The following is a 19859-nucleotide window of genomic DNA, read 5'->3' on the forward strand; positions in this document are numbered from 1 at the left end:
TGATTTGTTTTGTTTTCTTACTTTTTTTTTTGTTTGTTTGTTTTCTTATTTTTTGTTTGTTTCTGTGATATTGTAATACTACCTAAACTGTGTTGCTTGCATCAAAAGAAATGTATTGCTCTTATTTTGAGCTGTTACTCTGAGGAAAATTTGCCTCTTGAAAGTGTTATGATTTGGTTCCCCTGAGTAGAACTTGGAAAGCACTCTTGTGCTGTCACAGCTGCCTAGATGGGCACCAAGTCTGGTTTGCGTCTTCAGCTACTAGAAAACACAAAGCAGACATTGACTGATAAATGCTGTCGGTCTTCTGTACAGAATTGTTTCTCTCAGATGCGGTGAGACACATGGTAATGGTCTCATGGAATTAATTGTGTCTTTTAGTCTCTGAGCTCTTGAATGCTGAAAAAAGTCTATGTTAATTTTTAGAATTTGTACCATCATTTTTCATAGTCAGGTAAATTCTTAATTTTTGATCTCTTTGACTATTGCAATCAGATGTCAGTGTCTGGTTTGACATGGAACTGGGTTGAGTTGAAAAGATGGGGAAAAATAGAATGACATGGTAGTTGTTGATTCTTCTTTTTAATTAACTTCTTATAATTGATTTTTTTTTATTCTTAATAGGCTTAAGTATATTGCTGTACAGTGGTGTGATTTGAGGTCATGAAGCATTTTCACTAAGTCTTTAAATTTAATTCTTTTTTTTATATTGCTTTCCTGTAAAGTCTTGATATTTTAAAGCCGCATAAAATACTTCTTCTTAAAACCATCTAAGAGACTTTAAATGTCACTGAATGGATGATTTGCTGCATTTCCATGTAGACAAATTCTGTGCAACCGTGGACATAAAGAGTGTTAACTTTCAGAATATAAAGTGATGGAACACACATGTTGCTAATCTTGTTCCAAAAGAGCTACTGCAGGTTTTTATTCATTACTGTTAAAAAAAAAAATCCTGCTTTCCAGTGAAGAACCATCTGGGCATCAGACTTCTTGTAATGTTCCATTCACTCAACTTTTTTAAGAAGATGTGAGACTACGGAGTTCCTCATTTATTAATTGTTTTTTTTTCTTTTTAGGTCGCTGGGGACATGGGAGCTTCATTTATTAGGTGTCCCATGCTGACAAACCAATGTTTTCATAGTGCAAAGTGCATCTGGAGTCTTCTTCTGTGTAGCATACCTAGCCTGTAGCCTGCCACCAGCTGTAGCTTGCTCAAGGGGCAGGCTGTGGCTGTGCCAGCCATCCTGAGGCCTGCTGAATTATTTCACAGCCTGTGGCTAGAAACAGAATAGTAGGATGGCCTCATATTCTATGGCCTATTAAGATGTCTATTATGTGAGAAAAGATACATATTTTATGACTGACCTTGCCTGAAAGGTTCCCTCTTCTTTTTCTTGAAAAAGCAACAAAACAACCACCACCATAAAAACACAACTTGCTTTAAACTCTCCTAAACTGTCCATTCTCCAACTGCTCACCTACAAACATCAAGAGTAGGATTCTGGGTTTATTTTTTTGTTTAATTTGTGGGTTTTGCTGTTTTTTTAAAAGCTGTTTTAGCTCTTATTTGCATTTCAGACTCCTTATTTTTCACAGATTTATGCAGTACTTTTTTCATTCATGAAAGAGCACATTTATGAGACTGGAGTACATAGGTAAGGGTGTTACATGACCTTCATGGTAAGGGCTGTGATTCTTGTATTTCTATTGAAGATTTTCAGAACCTCAGTAGAGTTCATGTGCTTTTTAGTCCAGGCAAAATATCTTGATGCTTTGGAAAGCAGCTCTTGGGCACAGTGTTGTGAGAGAATGTTTGGGGGAAAAAGCCCACCAGTAAAACAGTTTTGTCATGTCAGATGTTGTATATTTTCTGACATAAAATGCGTTTTAGCTGTTCCTCACTACACTCTATTTAGGATTTTCTAATATCTTTAAGCAAACTTGATAATCATAATTTTGGAGCATGTATAACAGTTTGGCCTTTTCAACAGTCTGTAATTCAAGTATGTTGCTAACACTCTACATTTATTTGTATTGCTATCTACTGGTGAAGCATCTGGTTTTTTATCCTCTTATATTAAGCCTCATTTATGAGACTAACAGTGTGATATTATCCCTGTAGTTTATGGATTCCGTTGCCTTAAATCCTGTTCTCAAGTTAGCCTCACCAGTTCAGTGTAATCGTCTATTTGCAATTTTTCTCTAGTTGTAGTTATATATGTTATATATTTAAATAAACTCGTGCATATTTAGATGCCTTGGAAAAGCAACTGATGCTTTATCTATTAAAAAGACCAAACAGATTTGTGCTTTTCTGAAACCAGTTGATCATGTGACTTCTTGGAGGTAGATGTGCCAAAGACTGGGATTTGATCACTTGCATTCAATGCCTCCTTGACCTGTGCTCTAAATGAGGTATCACAGCAGCCCTGGCCTGAAGCTGCCACAGTCAGGAAGTCAGCTGTGAGTCAGTTAAATACTTGAGGTTTCTGCTGAAGTCAGCAGTAACAGCACAGCTGACACCATTCTTTCTCCTCGCTGTGTTGTAAAAGGGATGATCATTCCTGAGCTGGTGCTTGGAATGCTGTAGGCTGAGCCACAGCACTCTGAGTAGCTTACATAAGCAGCTCATGTCTGAGCCAAAATTTCACTTCACTTTTTTCATCTCCTCCAGTGACAGACCCAATCTTCTAATACAGTCTGCTACACTAAGACCAAAGCATAGATGTCCTGTGCATAAAGCACAAGTCAGTAGGGCATTCTTAAAAGAACTCTATTCCTTCAGAAAATGCAGAGGTGACCCTGGGGTGGCCATTTTGGAAGCAATAAAGCCACCTCGCATAATAAATCAGTTCCTAAGCTTGTGCTGTGCATTTACTTGATGGATACTGGCAGTGTATTCTGGAAAAGCGTGTGGCATGTTAAAACATCAAAGAGTAGAAAGTGCCAAGAACATTACAGTTACTTGGGCAATGTTGTCTTGTTCTCAGGCCAGCTAATCTGCCCTAAAGCATACTGCAAGAATCCTCACTTGCAGATTAACCTATTTAGCATGCTGAGACTTTCCGAAAATCTGTTTGGAATTAGAAGAGGTAAGAAGTAGAATCACAGAGCAGTTTGGGTTAGAAGTACCTTCAAGATCATCTCATTCCAATCCCTCTGCCTTGAGCTGGGACACCTTCCACTAGACCATGTTGCTCCAAGCCCCGTCCAAGTATCCCCTGGCCATGGACACTTCCAGGGATCCAGGGGCAGCCACAGCTGCTCTGGGCACCCTGTGCCAGGGCCTCCCCACTCTCACAGGGAGGAATTTCTTTCCAATACCCTATTTATCTGTGCCCTCTGGCAGTAGGAAGCCGTTCCCCCTTGTCCTGTCACTTCAGGCACTTTTCCAATCCTGCCCTATCCAGCTCTCCAGGAGCCCCTTTAGGTGCTGAAAGGGGTCTAAGTTCTCCCCTCTAAGGCTTCCTCTTCTCACAGCTGAACAACTCCAACTGTCTTACAAAGTGTAACTACCTCCAATCAATCCTTAGAATTATTTTTTTCTGTATTAGTGGGTTAGTGGAAAAATACAGGAATTTCTGTAACTTCAAGCCAGCTTTTAAATTTGGAATTACCACAGTTAATTCTAAATACTATTTTCTTTCTATTATCAAAATTACCAAAAGTAATATATCTGAATTATTTTTTGTGTCTTCTGAATAGTGAATAGTTTAGAGACCCTAAATTGTTAAAGTTTTCCCTCATTTCCTTATTAAAAAAAGCCCAAACAAAAAATCCCAAAAAAATAAAAAAACCTAAATCAAAACCAATAATTCTCCCCTTTCCCCCTTCAAATCCCCTAAACCAAAACAAAAGCAGAGTTCCAGTAACTCAGTTGAAACGCATTTTGTTGTCGAGTGCGATGAGTTTATATGAGTGAAGAATCTCTGAGGATCGGTGTCTTGATGATATCTGCCCTGTTGCTGCTTTGAGGACCAGATAATAAAATAGCATAAATTAGCAGGATACTGAACTCAAAATTGTCAGCAGAAGTCAGAAGGTACCTGCTATTGTTTAGGTACAGCAAGGACATGCTGGCGATTAACAGATGTCTTCTCAGCAAGTCAGTGCAGATTCCTCTTCAGCTCCCATTGGTGCTGCTTCATCAAAGTTGGAGAAACATTATCTTATTGCAAGTTGATAAAATCTGAATCTTGCTAATCCAGAAAACCAGCCTCTTTTTACAAACTTTTGCAATTTTCTTGATGGTGGAATTTGGGGTTTTTTTTGGCCTAGGAGGAATGCTAGTTCCCTCAATAATAGTGCTGTAACTTTTGTTCTTTTTCATCTTCCAACACAATCACCGTGACCAAGTCTTATTTGGCATCAAGAAGAAAAACTGCTTCTGAGAGTGCACAGCACTTGAATAATGGGACTTTTAATAGTTTCAGGAAGACACTATTATTCATATAGATATATAAAGGGCCTGTGCAACTGAAGTATTCATCAGGATATAAAAATCTATCCACATTCTTCCTGTGTTCCTTACAATTTCCAGTCAGCTCAAGCACTATTCCTGTGGTCTCAGCATCAATGCCAGTAAAAATAATGTATAATCAAACAGATTTCAAGGATGAATTTAATCTCCAGCTGCTTGTGCTGCTGCTTACTTTCCGCTGGCAGGAGTTTTAATGCTTAATATATACTTTGATCATCTACTCTGCCTCTGAGAATGTGAATTATGCAACTGCAGTGGTCACTGCTTGTATGGAAGCTGTTCTCATAGAAGGTGTTTTGCTGAATCTAAGAGAAAGAGCATTATAAATCAAATTTATTGTAGACTTTATAGTATAATCCAATATTATAAAAAAATCCCAATGAAACAGAAACCTCCAAAGGCTATATTGCCTCTTGTGTGCTTGTAAGAAGCATAGAGTGTGTTATTAAAACTTCAGTCTAGGGAATTACAAATTTTGTAGATAAAAAAGAACAGAAAAATGGAGTGGCTCAAAAAAGTAATTCATCAACATCATGCACTGGAAAAACACTTGGTTTTGAAGTTAAGTGAAAATGTGAAGGAAAAAGAATATCTGACTTAAAGACTTCAAAGATGTAGAAAATAACCAGCACTCTCGACATAAGCAAAGCATTATTTAAAAACATGAACAGTCTTTTGTGGTGTCTATACATTTTGTTTTCTGCAATAGAATATTTGGCTTTTCACATTAACATCCCATTTATTTTGGACAAAAGAGGAAGCTGTGTTTGGCAAGAATCCAGAAAAAATGGAGTTTCCCGATTTGTGTGTGATTTTCTCTCTGCACAGCTGTTTTTACTTGGAATTGTAAATGGCTGGTTTTCTCCTGGGGCCGTTCGAGTCCGATCCGACTAGCTCTGGACCCCAGCCCCTAGCAGCCTTCACAAGGACAAAAGCAAGAGACAGAGGCGCTCTCCTCTCGGGACCAAAGTCCTGTTTCTACTCCTAGATAGGACTCACCTCGGGATTCAGGCGACGTCCCAGGAAAAGAGAGCTGCGGGCCGAGGGGGATGCGCGCCCCTCCCGGGACATTGAAGCTCAGGGAAGGGGGGCGGGGGAACGGGCCACAGCCAATGGGATACAAGTGAGGAAGGGGCGAGGGGAGGAGTAAACCTGGGACAAACCATTACCACCGGGGCTTGGGGGGGGGGGGGGAGACCATGTGATCTGTGCGGATTATCAAACGCCCAGTGCAAAACCAACAACTAAATAAAATGTTTACTGCAATACAACATGGAATATTTCTTGTCCAAATAGGAGATATTACTTTGCTAGAGGAAAGAATTTGTGGAAGATTTTTCTTTAGGTACTTGCTATGGGTGTGAGTTGAAAGGAAATTGCCATTCATATGTTAGAATTAACTTGCTTTATTTTTGGTGGAGTTAAGTCTGGAGGTCTGTTATTCAGATTGCACTCTGAATAAATTTTCATCTGCTACTAAGAGGGATAAGTATAATTAGTTTTATTGATGGATAATGAGATGATTTTCTCTCATAATTAAAAGATAACTATTGTGTGGATATTAAGAAAAGCTTCAAGTGATGTATACTTATGTTATTGTAGTTTAAATGTCCTCTGTTCTCCCCATAGTTCCCTCTCCCCCCTGTATTGTTGCTATCAGACAGGCTGGGTTGTCTAAGACAGGTAAAAAGAAGGCGTGCACATGTGTCCCTTGCATGGGACAATTGAGAATGGAAAAGCTTGGTGCTTAGGGGGTACAGCATGGCAACACCTGACCTCCAATCAAGTTTAAAAAAAGCCATTTCCACCAATAAATAGCAAAGAGCTGACTGACAGACTTTGAAGGGGCCAGGGTTAGCTGATACAACCCCCAGGGGTATAAAAGATTGAGCATCCATCTTGAAGATGAACTAGCCACGTGGTGTGCATGAGAGGCAGTTCCCAGCACTGCAGCTTATTCCTTATGTAGTCCTTTGTTGTATTTTTGTTAAGGTTTAATAAACCCCTTTAAATTTTCAAAGGGAGCAGTTGTCTCTCACATTACCCCCTACAAGGCTGTAGGGGGTAGCCTTGGGAAGCCAAGGGCAGATTTGAGAGCAGTTACTCCAGGGCTTCATGCTTCATGCTGAGTTCTGAGCTCAGCAAGATCACAAATTTCTGCTCTTCAAACCCAGGTCACTGACTGCTGAATGAGTGGAGCCACAGGGTCTGCCAGCAACATCCAACCTTCATCTATCTCTGCTGAGCTGGATGGGGAGGAAAGTGATGGGTTACAAATTTGCTGGACTGAGTGCAGTCATGAGTAAGTTCTACTTCACAATTTGGAGACTCTTTTCAAAACTGCTTACTACACTTCTGCCTCAGCTTTTTATGAACTAACAAAGCAGGTTCTTTTTCCCCTCCCATCCAGCTTGGTCACCCAAACCATCTGTACCTGTGCCAGATGAACTTTCACTTTCCTGAAATGAGAGAGATTTGACTTGTAAATACACACAACTTCTGATGCATGTCACAAAAGTATTGTGTGAGGATATACTTTCCTCCTTGTGGATTTTTTCCTACATTAATTCTTGGGAGTTAGCTTTTAAAAAGAATTTTAGCAGTCACTTCCTTTCATTTCCTGATCATAGTGAAAAGAAAACTCTGACATTGTTTTGTTAGTAATGTTGGAGAATTCATGTACTGAGTTAATATGTCAGCCTTTCTTACAATAAATAATACAGAATTGTACCACATTAATGAGAATAATTAAACTGTAATATAATTAAATATGTATCTAAGCCCTGAAACTTCCCTGTGAATGATAGCTCTTACCGATTCAACTGTATGATGAAAAAGCTTGTACCAGTTTTGTCCCAGACGACAGTCAAATACAGTATGCAGGAAGTATCTCATGTTCCACCTGTGTCCAATGGCAATTTGAAATTTGGCTGAGAGAAACAGTTTTTTTCAGAGATCAGAGAAAGTCTCTCCGTGCATCAGAGCATTCCTAGAAGTCTTGGCTCTGGAAACAAATGTATCTTTTTGTAAAATATCTTGGTGCTAGGCATGTAAATTTCTGTGGTTACTTTGGCTTGCTGTATTTATTATGACATCACACATGTTTTACTTGTTGTGGTTTAAGAATGATATTCCTCAATTGGAAACTGCAAACCACGAGTTGCTTGTTTGCTCCCCTCTCCTTTTCCCCACTTTGATGATTTGGAGAGCAGAACTAGAGGCACAAAAGGCAAAGATCATGGGTTGCGATAAGAACAATTTACTGGAAACAGCAATAAAAAGACAACCAACAGTAACAGCAACAGTACTAATAAAAGAGTGTACAAGAAACAGTTTACACCCGAGTTCTCACCCCTGACAATACCCGACCATTCCCCCACCATGCTAACCAAGCTGGCAGGCAGCCATTTCCCAAAAAATGAGGTGAGGTACTACAGAATAACCTCTGGGTCCTGGCCATGCCCCCTCCTGGCTCCTGCAGAAATTAAACCTATCTTGTCCAGAACCAGGACACTACATTCTATATATCATAACTTCCTTTCTGTATCAGTTTTATAATCTATGCAAATGGCACCCAGGTAGCCTTCCTTGAGTGGCACACTTGTCTCAAATAAGGCAAGGCTAAGATTTGAGGTAAATAGAAAAACATACTTTTAGTATAGGCTTCCTTACCATAACCTGTAATTTATGCATATATTTCTTTATATACAATTGGTGTCAGATAATTACAGTGCTAATTTTGTAAAGTCTGTGTATGTGTATTTTTGTTTTGAGGGGCTTTCTCCCTTCCCTTCCCCAAAGGCAGAGAGATCCATAATAAAAATTACACCTTTTTGCACCATAACAAAGCTACTTTTCTCAACAGATGAGTACACCATGAGAACAAACTGTATTGGTGTAGGATATAAAGGGTGTGTCTGCCAGTGATGATGTATATGGATGTGGCACCAACTGATTTCAACCAGACAGAAGATTAGCACCCCATCTAAAACGTGGAAGAAGAGTTTAGTAGTAAATGTTAATTGTAGCTTTGTAAAGCAGCTCTACCTCCTAAAGCCCAGGAAAACAATAGAGAGTAACTAATTTTGTTTGTTTATGAGGTTTTTTCAGGCATTCCTGGGAATCAGTTTTACATTTTGTCCTTGTGTAATGGATTGCCATCTATAGAGGTTGCTGTTCAATTTTTTTGAATGCCTGCCCTTGAATTGACACCTGTTAAATTAAGAGTCATAAATTGCCAATACAACAGGCAGAACAAATGTGTCTTAATATGTTCCAACAATCCTAACAATCTATGCTAGATATGTATTTTTTACTGCCAAGCAGAAAGAACAGAAACATACTGACTAATTTTTACCAGAACAATAATCAGACATCCACCAGTAAACATGAGTGTAGGCCAGAGGAAAGCAAAGAGGAGACCTTTTGCAGGATAAAGTCTGCTTAAAATGACGTTGGTCTGTGTTCCTCCTGGGTCATAGTAACACGGGAAAGTCTGGTATTTTTTGAAATTGCTTGCAATTGTTTCTATTCGTGCTTTAACTTCTTTAGAGTTCTCCAACTTGTCTGGGACATATGAGCACTGAAATAAGAAATCAAAGTGATTCACTATAACAAATACTCCAATAAAAAGTTTTTAGTTAAGTCAGATTGAGGAGAAAAAAATCATGCTAGTACTGACAAAATCTTCTGTGGTTTGGCATCCCTGGAGATTGTCTTGGTTTCATTATGTCCATTTGCCATGGCACTCTTTCCTCTTTCCATCAGCATGTCAATGACCCCAGTCTGCAGATCTACAGATTGGGGTTACATTGTTGGAAACCAATAACATACATGCTCAAAAAACCCCTGCAGTCTTTGACACTGTCACTTCCTTATTACAGTGCCAAACTCCAGTTCCTAACAGAGCTTCTAGGCACTGTTACAGTGGGAAAGTGTTCATTGTGCAGAATTTTGCACTGGTTTGTCTGTGTGCACAAGAATGAAGTTGTTTCACTGCACACCTCTGGTTGTAAGTAGTCGAAAAATGCAAGCATGGCTGTTGGGGGCTTCCTCCTTGTCTTTGTTAAACAAAACTATTTTGACTTGTAGCAATAATTCAGAGTTATTTAGTTTTCATTGGAAATAGACTTTGAAGCAGTAAATTTTTTGTTGCTTTTTGTTGTTGTTGTTCATAAAATTTTTTTTCTGCAGTATTATTTTGTGTGTATAATAATGCTTGAATGTACTAAACTGGGACCTGGCCAAGGCAAAAGCAGGGGTGGTTCCTGACCTGAAAATTTTACTTTCATAAGTGCAAGTAGATAGGACATCAAGAAGTTGCCTCCCTTTGCAGTGAACAAGGCTCTTGTTTCCATCTATGGTAGGTAGTTTCTGTTTGCTTCTTTATTGCATGTAGCTTTCCTTGAGGCAATCATTATAAAGACAGACATTAGCTAGAAAAATTCTCTTCAGCTGAAGTGTTTTATGCTATTAGGTTTGCACAGTGGGAAGCGCTAATCTATATAAATGCTTTGCATTTTTAATCTGAACATGTTTGTTCTAAATTTTAAAAGTACTTCAGTCTCAGGCATCCAAGAGTCTGAATTTTCACTGATTTGTTTCTCATTTCCTGTCTAAAATGTGCATCATGTTGCAATTTTCTCCTTCTTTATTCCCTGTTTAATAATATACACCTAAAAAACAAGTAAAATTGGAATTTGTGCTCTTACATTGGATGGTTCTAAACTTGAGGTCTCTCTTGCTAATTCAACAAGCAACTGAACAAGCCACAGCTTATAAACCGTTTGTTACAATGGGTCTTCCACTGGGAGACTTACATATTTTAAAATGTTCATAGGTGTTGTATTTTCATGTTGGTGTAGTTCCTTTAAATGTATTAACTTAATATTTTAAAAAAATAAAAACTCTAGTTTCTGTAATGTTTTTAAATTGCCTTGGTTTAAGACATTGTTAACATGTAAAAGATGAGTGACTCCTGCTGTTACTGAGATGCTTGGTTTAAAAACTATCAGCCCCTCTCCTCAAAGGTGTTAGATAGTAGCAAAGAAGGAGTTTGCAATCTGCAAGTACCTTAGGATTTCTTTCCAGTGTATCTTCAGTCTGGTAGAGCATAACCTCCTGTCCTGAGGCTGTCAGATTAACCCACACCTGTAGACAGGGATAAGGAAAGATTTCCTCATCCTCTGAGCCTTTGCTGTTTGGGCAGAAAACTTTGTCCTTGATGTTGGCTTTGAGTACCTTGCACACGGTTTCTGTTGTCCAAACACTACAAAAACAAAACAAAAGGTATTCCTTTTAAGCTTATCAGAAGCATCTGTTGCAAGTGGCATGTGAAAATACATCTGTGTGTGCTGACTTGGCTGGAGTTCATAGCTGCTTCATCCTGCTGTAATGAACTGTGCCCACCCTGAATCAGTGGCTGCACCTGGAGAAGGGCTGCCAAAGCAAGTTCAGGAAAACATTTTTGTTGTTTTTGCTGGTTTTGCTGGTTTTTTAATGCATTCTTTGGTTTTCAGTTAGATTCTGACCTCCCCATCTGTAACCAGCTTCATATTATTCAAGAAAAAAATGTTGCTATGGATTTTAAAATTTGGTAGTAAATACCTGGAATGCAGTGCACTTCATATCTCAGAAATATTTTTACTGATTTCTTTCAATAAGCCTCAGAACTCACATCTGTTTTCCCCACTTCTCTTTTTCTTTATTACATGGGCCTCTTGCATAAATAAGTAGCAAGATTTTTTGGGGGAAAAGTTAATTTTTACTGTTGCTTATCTGTTTTTCTCAAGACCTACTTTTCTGTTATTGTTAACACATTACATTTTGCTCACAGAAGTACACTTTGGTGTCAAAGAAAGTTGAGTCTCACTCCAGTTCTTATGAAACTACTCTTGATACATGTATCCATCTTTTGTAATGTGATCTGGAGGCAGAAAAATAAATATGTGAATAACTCTATTTTAAAGAGAATGTATTTCAAATAGTTTTGAGATTAAAGGTGCTCTAGCAAGAAGAATGAGGTGGCTGTCCTTGCTTTCTCTGTCATAATCTTGAAACATGAACATGTGAGATGCACTCCTTGTTACTTTGATATTTTGCAAATTGATTTTGTGTGTGTAGGCAAAACTCACAAAATTAAATAAGAGGGTGGGCATTCATAACTCCTTCAGTGTTCATTATGTTCTGTAATATTTGGTGTGGCTGCCTGGGTTGTTGAAGGTGCTCGTTTCTTATGATGGTTAATTTGGAAGTAAGATAGAGATTCTTGAGTGAACAATTTTACCATGACTTCTGTTGATCAAGTTCTATTAAACAAGACTCTCTCCTGCCCATAAAAGAGCTTTTTTTAACTGTTTCTATTTATGTAAGACTTGGCTTTTCATTGTCAAGCTTTGATAAGCATGGTTGGCTTTTTGATTCTACAGCAAATGTTTTGATTTCATCTGTTTTGTTTAGCCATGAGGAGAATAATTTCCTCTTTTTTGTTCTCACTGTGCCTGATGAATTCTTGCCACACTTTTTTCCTCTTCTGTTTTAAATCCTTATGAGCTCTCTGAGAGCACTTTGTCTATTGTACAATGTACTTATGTATACTTTATCACTGTTTTAATTACTGTATATGATGCTAACAGGAAAAAGAATAGCTTTGTTTCATAAACAAATGACTCTTATTACCTCTTAGTGTAAAATGGCACAATGGTGATCCCAATAAAAAAGTACATCATCATGGAGCATGCAACCATTCCCAGTCCCAGGCAGAGGGCTCTTGTCTCCCCTCGCTTTTGTGCAGTCACCAACTTCTTTCCCAGCATGATTTAGAGTTGTGAAACTTGAACAGCCTCTTTTTGGTGTAAAATAAAATACAGAAAAGAAAGGGAAAATGTGACAGTTATTGTACTTATGTAACAAATTTCTGAAATATAATTGGTGGCAGAACAGCCCCATTTTTGCAAAAACTAGAACTAAAATAATCCAACCAAACTTGCTGTGTTTTTTGTTATCATTAGACTCTTCTTTTACTTTTTAAATTTATCGTGTAGTACCTTAAGAAGTGTGTGTGTGTGTGTGTGTGTGTCTGTGTGTGAAAGCCAAGAGACTAGGTAGAAAAATCTGGTAACTTCTGGGGAGAATTCTGTTAACATTCCAATTGTCCTCAGACTTAATTCAGTCTGTTTTATGTCGCTGCTTCTCTGAAGTTAGAGTTGTTTTGCTGTATATTGGTAAAGGCTGCATGAAGGGAAAACCTTCCCAGAGAAGAAACCTTTTTACATTATGCCTTTTCTTCTGGAGTAGTTTGAAATGGTGTTGTCTTATTTCAAAAAAACTGAAATTAAAAATTTAACATTTGAGATTTCTGACTTCTGCATGTTTGCTTGGCCTTGTCAATTCAGAGGTGCTCCAAAACTCCTTTCTCAGCAGTGTTGGTGTAACTGGGGAACTAACTCTTGGTCAGAGCATTCGGAACCTGAGCTCAAAACTGACTGGCATTAGCCCCTCCACTCCTTTCACAAAAAGCATTTTAAATGATCCACGATAAATGATCCATAATGTTTTGTTGAAGAGAATCTGAAAATTATTGCCATGACTCCATATGCCATTGAATCACTGTGAGTGGCATACAGGTTTCTGTAGAAATAGTCCAGAACTTTCACTGCAAGTTCAACCAGTCTCCAGTATCTGCTGCACTGACAGCTGTGATTGCTTGTATATAGGGTTTTGTTTTTTCATGAAAATATGGCAAAAGCTGTTTTTATGGAAATGGAAAGATTTGAGTGGGCTTTTTGGAGATAAGAGAAGAAAGCAGAGGAAAAAGGAGGAAAAAAAAAAAGGCATTAATGCCAAATTGGATTTCCTTTCTGTTCTGTGCAAGGCAGTGGTGCACAGCTTTAGGCAGTGCTTTTTCAGGATTTTGGTTTCAGGTGTGTGCAACTTTTCAGTGTACGTCCTTACTAGCTGGCCTTTAGGATGGCATACCTCCTCCCTAAATCCTCCTGTGTTCAGACTTAGATTTATATAAAGTGTAAGATAAGCACAAACCAAAGTTGGCAAATAGCCTCTTCAGGTTATCTGTGAGTTGTTTTCCAGCTGCTGCAGGCTGGCAGAGCTGCAGTGTGACTGCAAGTAGGGGACTATGCTGAATTTGGTGAAAGATGAGATAGCCCTCAAAGCTATGAGCATCAGCTCTTAAAGGAATGAATGGAAATATATTCTGAATGTTCTTTCCTTTCCTGCTATTTCTGGTTTTCCCTTGTAAAAGTGCCTCACTTTGACTGTTTAATGATCAAAGGAAAAAGGTATTTGAAAATTAACATCCTGCTGTTTTTAGACTGTTATAACACCTGAATGTTAGTTCTCTTAGCAATAAAAATATAGATGTCTGTGGTCAGTAAAACACCTTTGGTCATTTAGCAGAACTTCTGGTTAGTTGCAGATTTTAAGAATATATTTTGAAGTCGGTAGTATTTGATATCAAAGTGGAAGGCTGTTTTTAGGTGTCCCTAGAAACTAAATGTATTATTTTTAGAATACTAAATTTTGTCCACTTTCATATTTAAGTCCACTTTAAATAAAACATCCACATCCAATGTGAATTTTACATACAGCATTTTGAGAGGAACTGTTTTTCTGATGATCACATATAATTCACTGGCACTGTAAGAAGCATCTCAATTTGAAAATTGCCATAGATTAACTTTCCTTGTTTACTGCCATTTGCACTTAATACAGAAGGTGAGCTAATGCCCTTAAGAAAGGTTGTACTCTGTTTTGCTTGGTCAGTGGGACTATAGGTAGAATATGTAACAAATGCTCCCAGCACACTTATGCTGCACCTGCATATTCACATGTAACTATGTGGACAGGTGTGTGCAGCAAGGAAGCTTGCACAGTGTCACTGACTGTTCCTTGAAACCTTCTGTCATTTCTTTTAGTTTGGAAAATGGGAATAAAAAAACTTAAAGAATTCCAAAGTACTTAAAATATCAGAATACTATGCAACACAGTACCTTAATACCAATTGTTATTAAACTGGCTCTCCATTACATAATGTGCAGCTTGGGCAGAGAGGGAAGTGAAATAAAGGAATATTATCAGGCCTGGGGCACAGGCCCTGAGACCAAATGGTACTGGAGTAGCAGGTCCTTATAGCATCATGGGGAGATAATGATACATGAGTGAAAATCTGTGTAGTTAATAAGAAACTAACATACAGTAACAATGATTAATCTTTATTTTCTGTGAGAAATTGAAAAAATGAAAGGCTGGTACTGCCACTGTGACTTGTGGAAAACTTATAGTGTCCTAGAGCTGTTAACAAATCAAATTTTGATGAACCACAATATTTACGGATCTGTCCCATTTACACTGAGAAACAGTGGATTAATCAACCCCCTTGTTACATGGAAAACAAGAACTGTAGGACTATTAACCAAGGGATTAATAAGAAATCTAATTGCTTCAAAAGTCTGCTTGAATGCCAGCCACACATGCAGTGGATGCACCACTAAACTCATCCTCCTAATAATCTAAAACTAGCAGACCATCTCTTTAAGACACAAAAGGAACTTCTATGTGTTAATAGGAAATGTTTTTTAAGTGGCCTAGAGGTTAAATGCAGTGTTGTTCCCCATCCTCACACCAGACAGACTGCCTGACCCTGGCTCTCTGCAAGGGCTGCTCAGTGATGCTATTTGCTTGTGCTCCCCCAGTTCAGATAACTGCTTCACCCCAAAGAGAACGAAGACATGTAAATTTTGCAGGGAATGTTAAAAAGAAAGATTCATCTAAAAATATCACCCTAAGGGCTTCTATAGACATAAAAATAACCAGCTAGGTCTTTAGGCAATGTAAAACAAGGATGCTTACATCATTGTTCTGTTGCTGTGGCAAATTAGCTGTAAATGTGGTCCCTAAAACTGAAACACACATTTTCTGGTGCATTTTTTTCTGCTTTCAAATATAGAGGACCAAAAAACCCTGTAACACTATTTCATGCATGTACAGAAGAATTTGAGAGGAAACACAGGACTGCAAAGTTACATACACATAGAAAACCATATTTACTTGGAATTTCTTCATTGTTTTAAAGGTTAATTTTTTTCTGATTAAAAGTATCTTCTGTCTCCTTGCTCTGTCTATGTATATTAGCAGGAGCATTGAAATAGCTGGTTTAGTGTTTCTTCTGACAAAACTATTAAATCTTTTAAAATTAAACACTGCAGAAGACTTGATTGGCCCAGGAAGTCTGAGTAAAATTGAATTGGAAGATGTTGAAGTGTACAAAGCAAGGCTTAGTCCAGCCTTCAAGAGAAAATGTAAATGTATTTTTGTACTGCAGATTTTATATGGTGGTTCCATATCTATTAGGAATGTATAAACTGCGAATGTTTTGATAATGTTCCCTCTGCCTAATCTTCTTCAATCCAGTTAAGTTATACAGTACATTACCTGTGCATTTTCAATGTATAATAATTGCAGTCGCAGCTGCTAGTGATAATCTTAGGGATGCCATCTGCTCAGGTTTTGAATAGTCCCCTATTTTAATTAGAGAGATATTTGATACTTGGCAGGAAGTCTCTACCTTCTCCTACTCTCTCAACTTTCAAGGAGTTTCCAGTGGTGTGACCTCAGATGGGACTTCTCTCTCAAGCTATTCCAGTGCTCTTAATTTGCACTGATTAATTTACCTCACTTGCAGAAGAAACGCTGCTAAGTCCTCTATTGAATTTAAGTTGGGGATAAATACTAACAGTGAGATAGTGTTGTGGTTCTTTTATTTGGCTTTTCTTTGAGCCGATTCATCCCACATTATGGTGAACCTTCAGTCAATATTTATGTATTGCTTTCAGATGAACATTATGTTCTAAAATAGCATCATACCAAGAAGAGAGATGCAAGTCATCTACATCTCTAAAGTGATGAAGACTTTTTAAGCAGGCCTGTACCTGTTGGCCTCTATTGCTTCTGCATGCAAAACAGCCATTTGTTTTCCCTGTCAAATGCCAACTTAAGCCATGTTTTATTCTCAAAACACCTTTTATAGACAAAATAAAAATTGCCAGCTTTGCTGGATTTGTAAGAGGAGCACAGTACTTGGTGATAGTTTATTGATCGAATGCTTTTTGTGAGAACCAGTAGGTAAAAGTTTTAGATTTATAAATATGAGCTCTCTACTGGTTATGTTACTGGAACAGCACTCATATTTACATACTTAGAACTCTCTCTAGGAAGAGTTAGTTGGATCATTTGCACTTGCTTATCTGTTTTCCATAGGTACTTCAACACTGCTTAGATTGTTCCTTTTTGTTTCAATCCTATGCTCATCATTTTCTCATCTGCTGCCCCACCACTTGCTGTAGTCAAAAATGTATTCTGTTAGCACTTTCTTTCTCTTTCCCCAGTCTCTAGCAGTTACAGGCATTTTTTGCTGGTGCTAGGGAAGTGCTGCAGACAGGGAACACCAGTTTTTTCATGAAATAATAAGCTTTCTGTGTGTCTGCAACCACAAATACTTTATGTTACAGAATGAGGTGATGCTGAGCCTCGATGGAAAAGTGCACAGAAAAATTTCTCATGTAGTTGTGTTGGAAACCTAAAGCAGCAATATTTTGACTGTGTAACATAATACACCTGTTTATTTTTTGAAACATGCTGTATAATTTTGCTTTATTACTGAACTGTTTACCAGAGGTGCCACTAGAGTGAATTAAAGAAGTTAGATTTTTAATTGTCTAAAAACATATGCAGTTGTTTAAGACTAATTCTATTAGCTTTTAAACATGGTGGGTCTTAGAAAAAAATGGGGGGGAAAAAGACAGAAGTTACTTGTTTAGTTCAGCTGTTCTGAAATATTTCTGGAGTATATTTCCTTTGATTCTGGGCTGTAGAGGGCTGCACAGAAGGAATCAGTTTAAGACTAGATTTTTGGGAAGCCTTCAAGAGTTCATGTGCCTTGTTCCTCTCTAACTTAGGGGTAGGTAAGCACATCCTCTAAAGTAATGCTGAAAACCCAAAGCCATGAGACTTCTAAAAGCAAAAGTGCATTTACCATTAAAATTAATAAGAACTATGGTCTTATTTGAGCTACAGGCTCCCAATTTATGAAAATATTATTGTTACCTTTGCTAACAGTTTTGAAGAAATATCAGATTGCATCCAGTTACAAAAGAGAGAACTCAGTCTGCATGCTACAGAAAAGTTATCTACCCTGTCTTCCATACTGCTGCAGATATAAAAAACCTTTTACTTACCCAAAAGTAGTTTTTTTGCTTCCCCCACTGTACTTTTCAAAACACAAAGCTATCATATGCTCTCAAGGAAAAAGAGTTGTTTAGAAATAAACTTACAATTTTTGATGAAATGCTGCTTTCTCTGATGAAAAAAGTCTGTTACATGACAGACTTGGGATAGTAGTGGAGCTCAGAGCTGAAAGGGATTTTTTATTAATTTTTTTCCTTTCCTGTACGTCGCTGGGTTTGCTTTGCTGTGGCTGAAGTCCTAACTTAATTCCCCTATTACAAAGCCTTTTGTAACCATAAATGGTAAGGTATGAAAGAGCACTGTCCTTTTGGAAATTAACTGCTGGAAACCAGGAAGTCAGAGTACTGAGACTGAGCTTTCTCATACACTAGAGCTCCTTTACAATGCATTCTGGTGGATTTGTCTTAAACTATGGACCCACTCCATTTGTACAAGCCTTTTAGTTTAGAAATCTGACAGATCTTTTGAGTAAGATTTATGAAATTTAACTGTATTGATGACCAGTGGTATTCTTTCTTAATAACCTGAGCCATTACCAGCTGTGTGGGAATGCTTTATTGCCTCTATTTTCAGTGAGTTTGGATGCAACAGGTGCTACAATTCTGACTGTACATCAGAGCCTTGTGGATAAGAACATCCATCATACCATAGGTGCATTAGTGTCTAGCATGTTCCTCTAGCCAAAAAGCCAAGCCTATTTCTGGGACATATAAACAGATAACTCCTAGCACAGAGCTTCAGAAAAGAGAACTTTTTTATTTTTTTTTTTTGAAACTCTATTATTGGGAGTCTAAAGGAATTTAAATGAGTTAATCCAGTAGAATCATTAGGAGAGAACATAAGCAAGGGTGGAGTATTTGCCCCTCCCTCCTTGCTTTAGGTATCTCATGATTAGCTGTTTCACTTAAAGCTGTTCTTCTAAACTTGCTTTGATAAAAGATTTGAAGTTGACAAGCTCAGAATGTTCATGCTGTCTAAAGATAACTGATTAATCTCCTTCAGTAGGACCCTTCTGTATTATTACAGATGCAGAAGAGAGCACACAAAGCTAACCTGGATTTAGATAACTGGTAGATATTTACAGCTTAGTAAAAGTAAGTTTGCTACTATCATCTAGATTGAAAATACTTATGATCATAGTAGTTTTATAATACTTGTGAAGTAATGTAGAGAAAATTTTAAAATTGCATTTGAAGTTTGGAAAAAGTCTTATGAATAAAAGTTATTTCTGGATAAAAGAGGATCTGGTTGAGTGGAGTTTTTACCGTTTTTAATGCTTAGTAATCAAGACTGGATATTTCAAAGAGGCAGTCTCTGTTGGCTCAAGGAACAGTCAGGCTTTTATGAGGAATTCATTGTAAGTGATTTTTTGGTTCTGTGATTCAGGGTTCAAAGTAGAATACAAGGTAAGCCGTGCTGAATGAAATTCATGAGTCTTCAAAGTGAAGGTTTGTCCTCTGTCTCCTCTCTGTGTATGACTTAACCCCAGTGGCCAAAATAGATTTCATTTCAGCCATAATTTCCCATAATTCTTTTAAAAAAGAGCAATGCCCCAACTTGGAAAATCTTGCCATATCTGTAAATTACTGAAGTAGCTGCACTCAAAATTGCCAGCCTACAGAACTGCAAGTAGCTATCTGAAAAATTAAAAGGAAATAAGATATATTTCTGGGGATTTATTTTCTTATTTTCCCTGTAGAGTGACTACGGAAGAAAATTCATGTGAGAGAAGGTGCGTGGCTCTGAAAGAGACATTGTGTAAACATAAGCATACAAGGATTGTAGCTTTTGCTCTGCAAATAAAAGTATAGGGAGACTGTAAACATTTTGGCAATGGCAGGGAACAGAAGCTTCTGGTGTTTTTTTGCTGTGCTGCTCTGCAGTGAGTACTCGCTGTTGTCCTTTGGACACCGTCTTTATCGCAGAGTGCTTTGTTCCAGCCCCTTCTGCTCCTCGTGGCTGGCTGTTGCAGGGGCATATTCGTCCAGAGAGTGTTTAACCCTCCCAAGGAATCCATCTGACTTTGCTGGGATGCTGAAATTTCAAGAAAGTCTGGTTTGACCCCCCATGCTACTGAACAATTTGTTCTTGTGACGTCACATGAATCAAACTTAGT

At 38.0% G+C, this 19859-nt stretch overlaps 2 protein-coding genes across 8 annotated transcripts in view; one reads left to right on the forward strand and one right to left on the reverse strand.

The window, feature by feature from the left end:
- KCNIP1 (potassium voltage-gated channel interacting protein 1) overlaps positions 1-19859 on the forward strand; it is a 275906-nt gene that overhangs the window by 12191 nt on the left and 243856 nt on the right. The gene's annotated exons all lie outside the window — the stretch shown is intronic.
- KCNMB1 (potassium calcium-activated channel subfamily M regulatory beta subunit 1) lies at positions 7723-17988 on the reverse strand. Its single transcript, XM_063168422.1, has 4 exons — positions 17830-17988; positions 12161-12326; positions 10556-10751; positions 7723-9065 (listed from the first exon to the last, which is right to left on the reverse strand). The coding sequence occupies exons 2-4, from the start codon at positions 12295-12297 to the stop codon at positions 8796-8798; spliced, it is 603 nt and encodes a 200-aa protein (XP_063024492.1). The 5' UTR covers positions 12298-12326; positions 17830-17988; the 3' UTR covers positions 7723-8795.

Source organism: Melospiza melodia, chromosome 14 (assembly GCF_035770615.1).
Source record: "Melospiza melodia melodia isolate bMelMel2 chromosome 14, bMelMel2.pri, whole genome shotgun sequence".
NCBI classification, from domain to species: Eukaryota; Metazoa; Chordata; class Aves; order Passeriformes; family Passerellidae; genus Melospiza; species Melospiza melodia.

Bases quoted from the DNA above. Each gene is read 5' to 3' on its own strand.
- KCNMB1 (XM_063168422.1), bottom strand. From the start codon at position 12,297: ATGCTGGGAAAGAAGTTGGTGACTGCACAAAAGCGAGGGGAGACAAGA. The intron at 10,752-12,160 runs GTAATAAGAGTC...TTGTTTTTGTAG, and splicing joins GTGCCATTTTACACTAAGAG to TGTTTGGACAACAGAAACCG. The intron at 9,066-10,555 runs GTACTTGCAGAT...TTCTTATTTCAG, and splicing joins CACTGGAAAGAAATCCTAAG to TGCTCATATGTCCCAGACAA.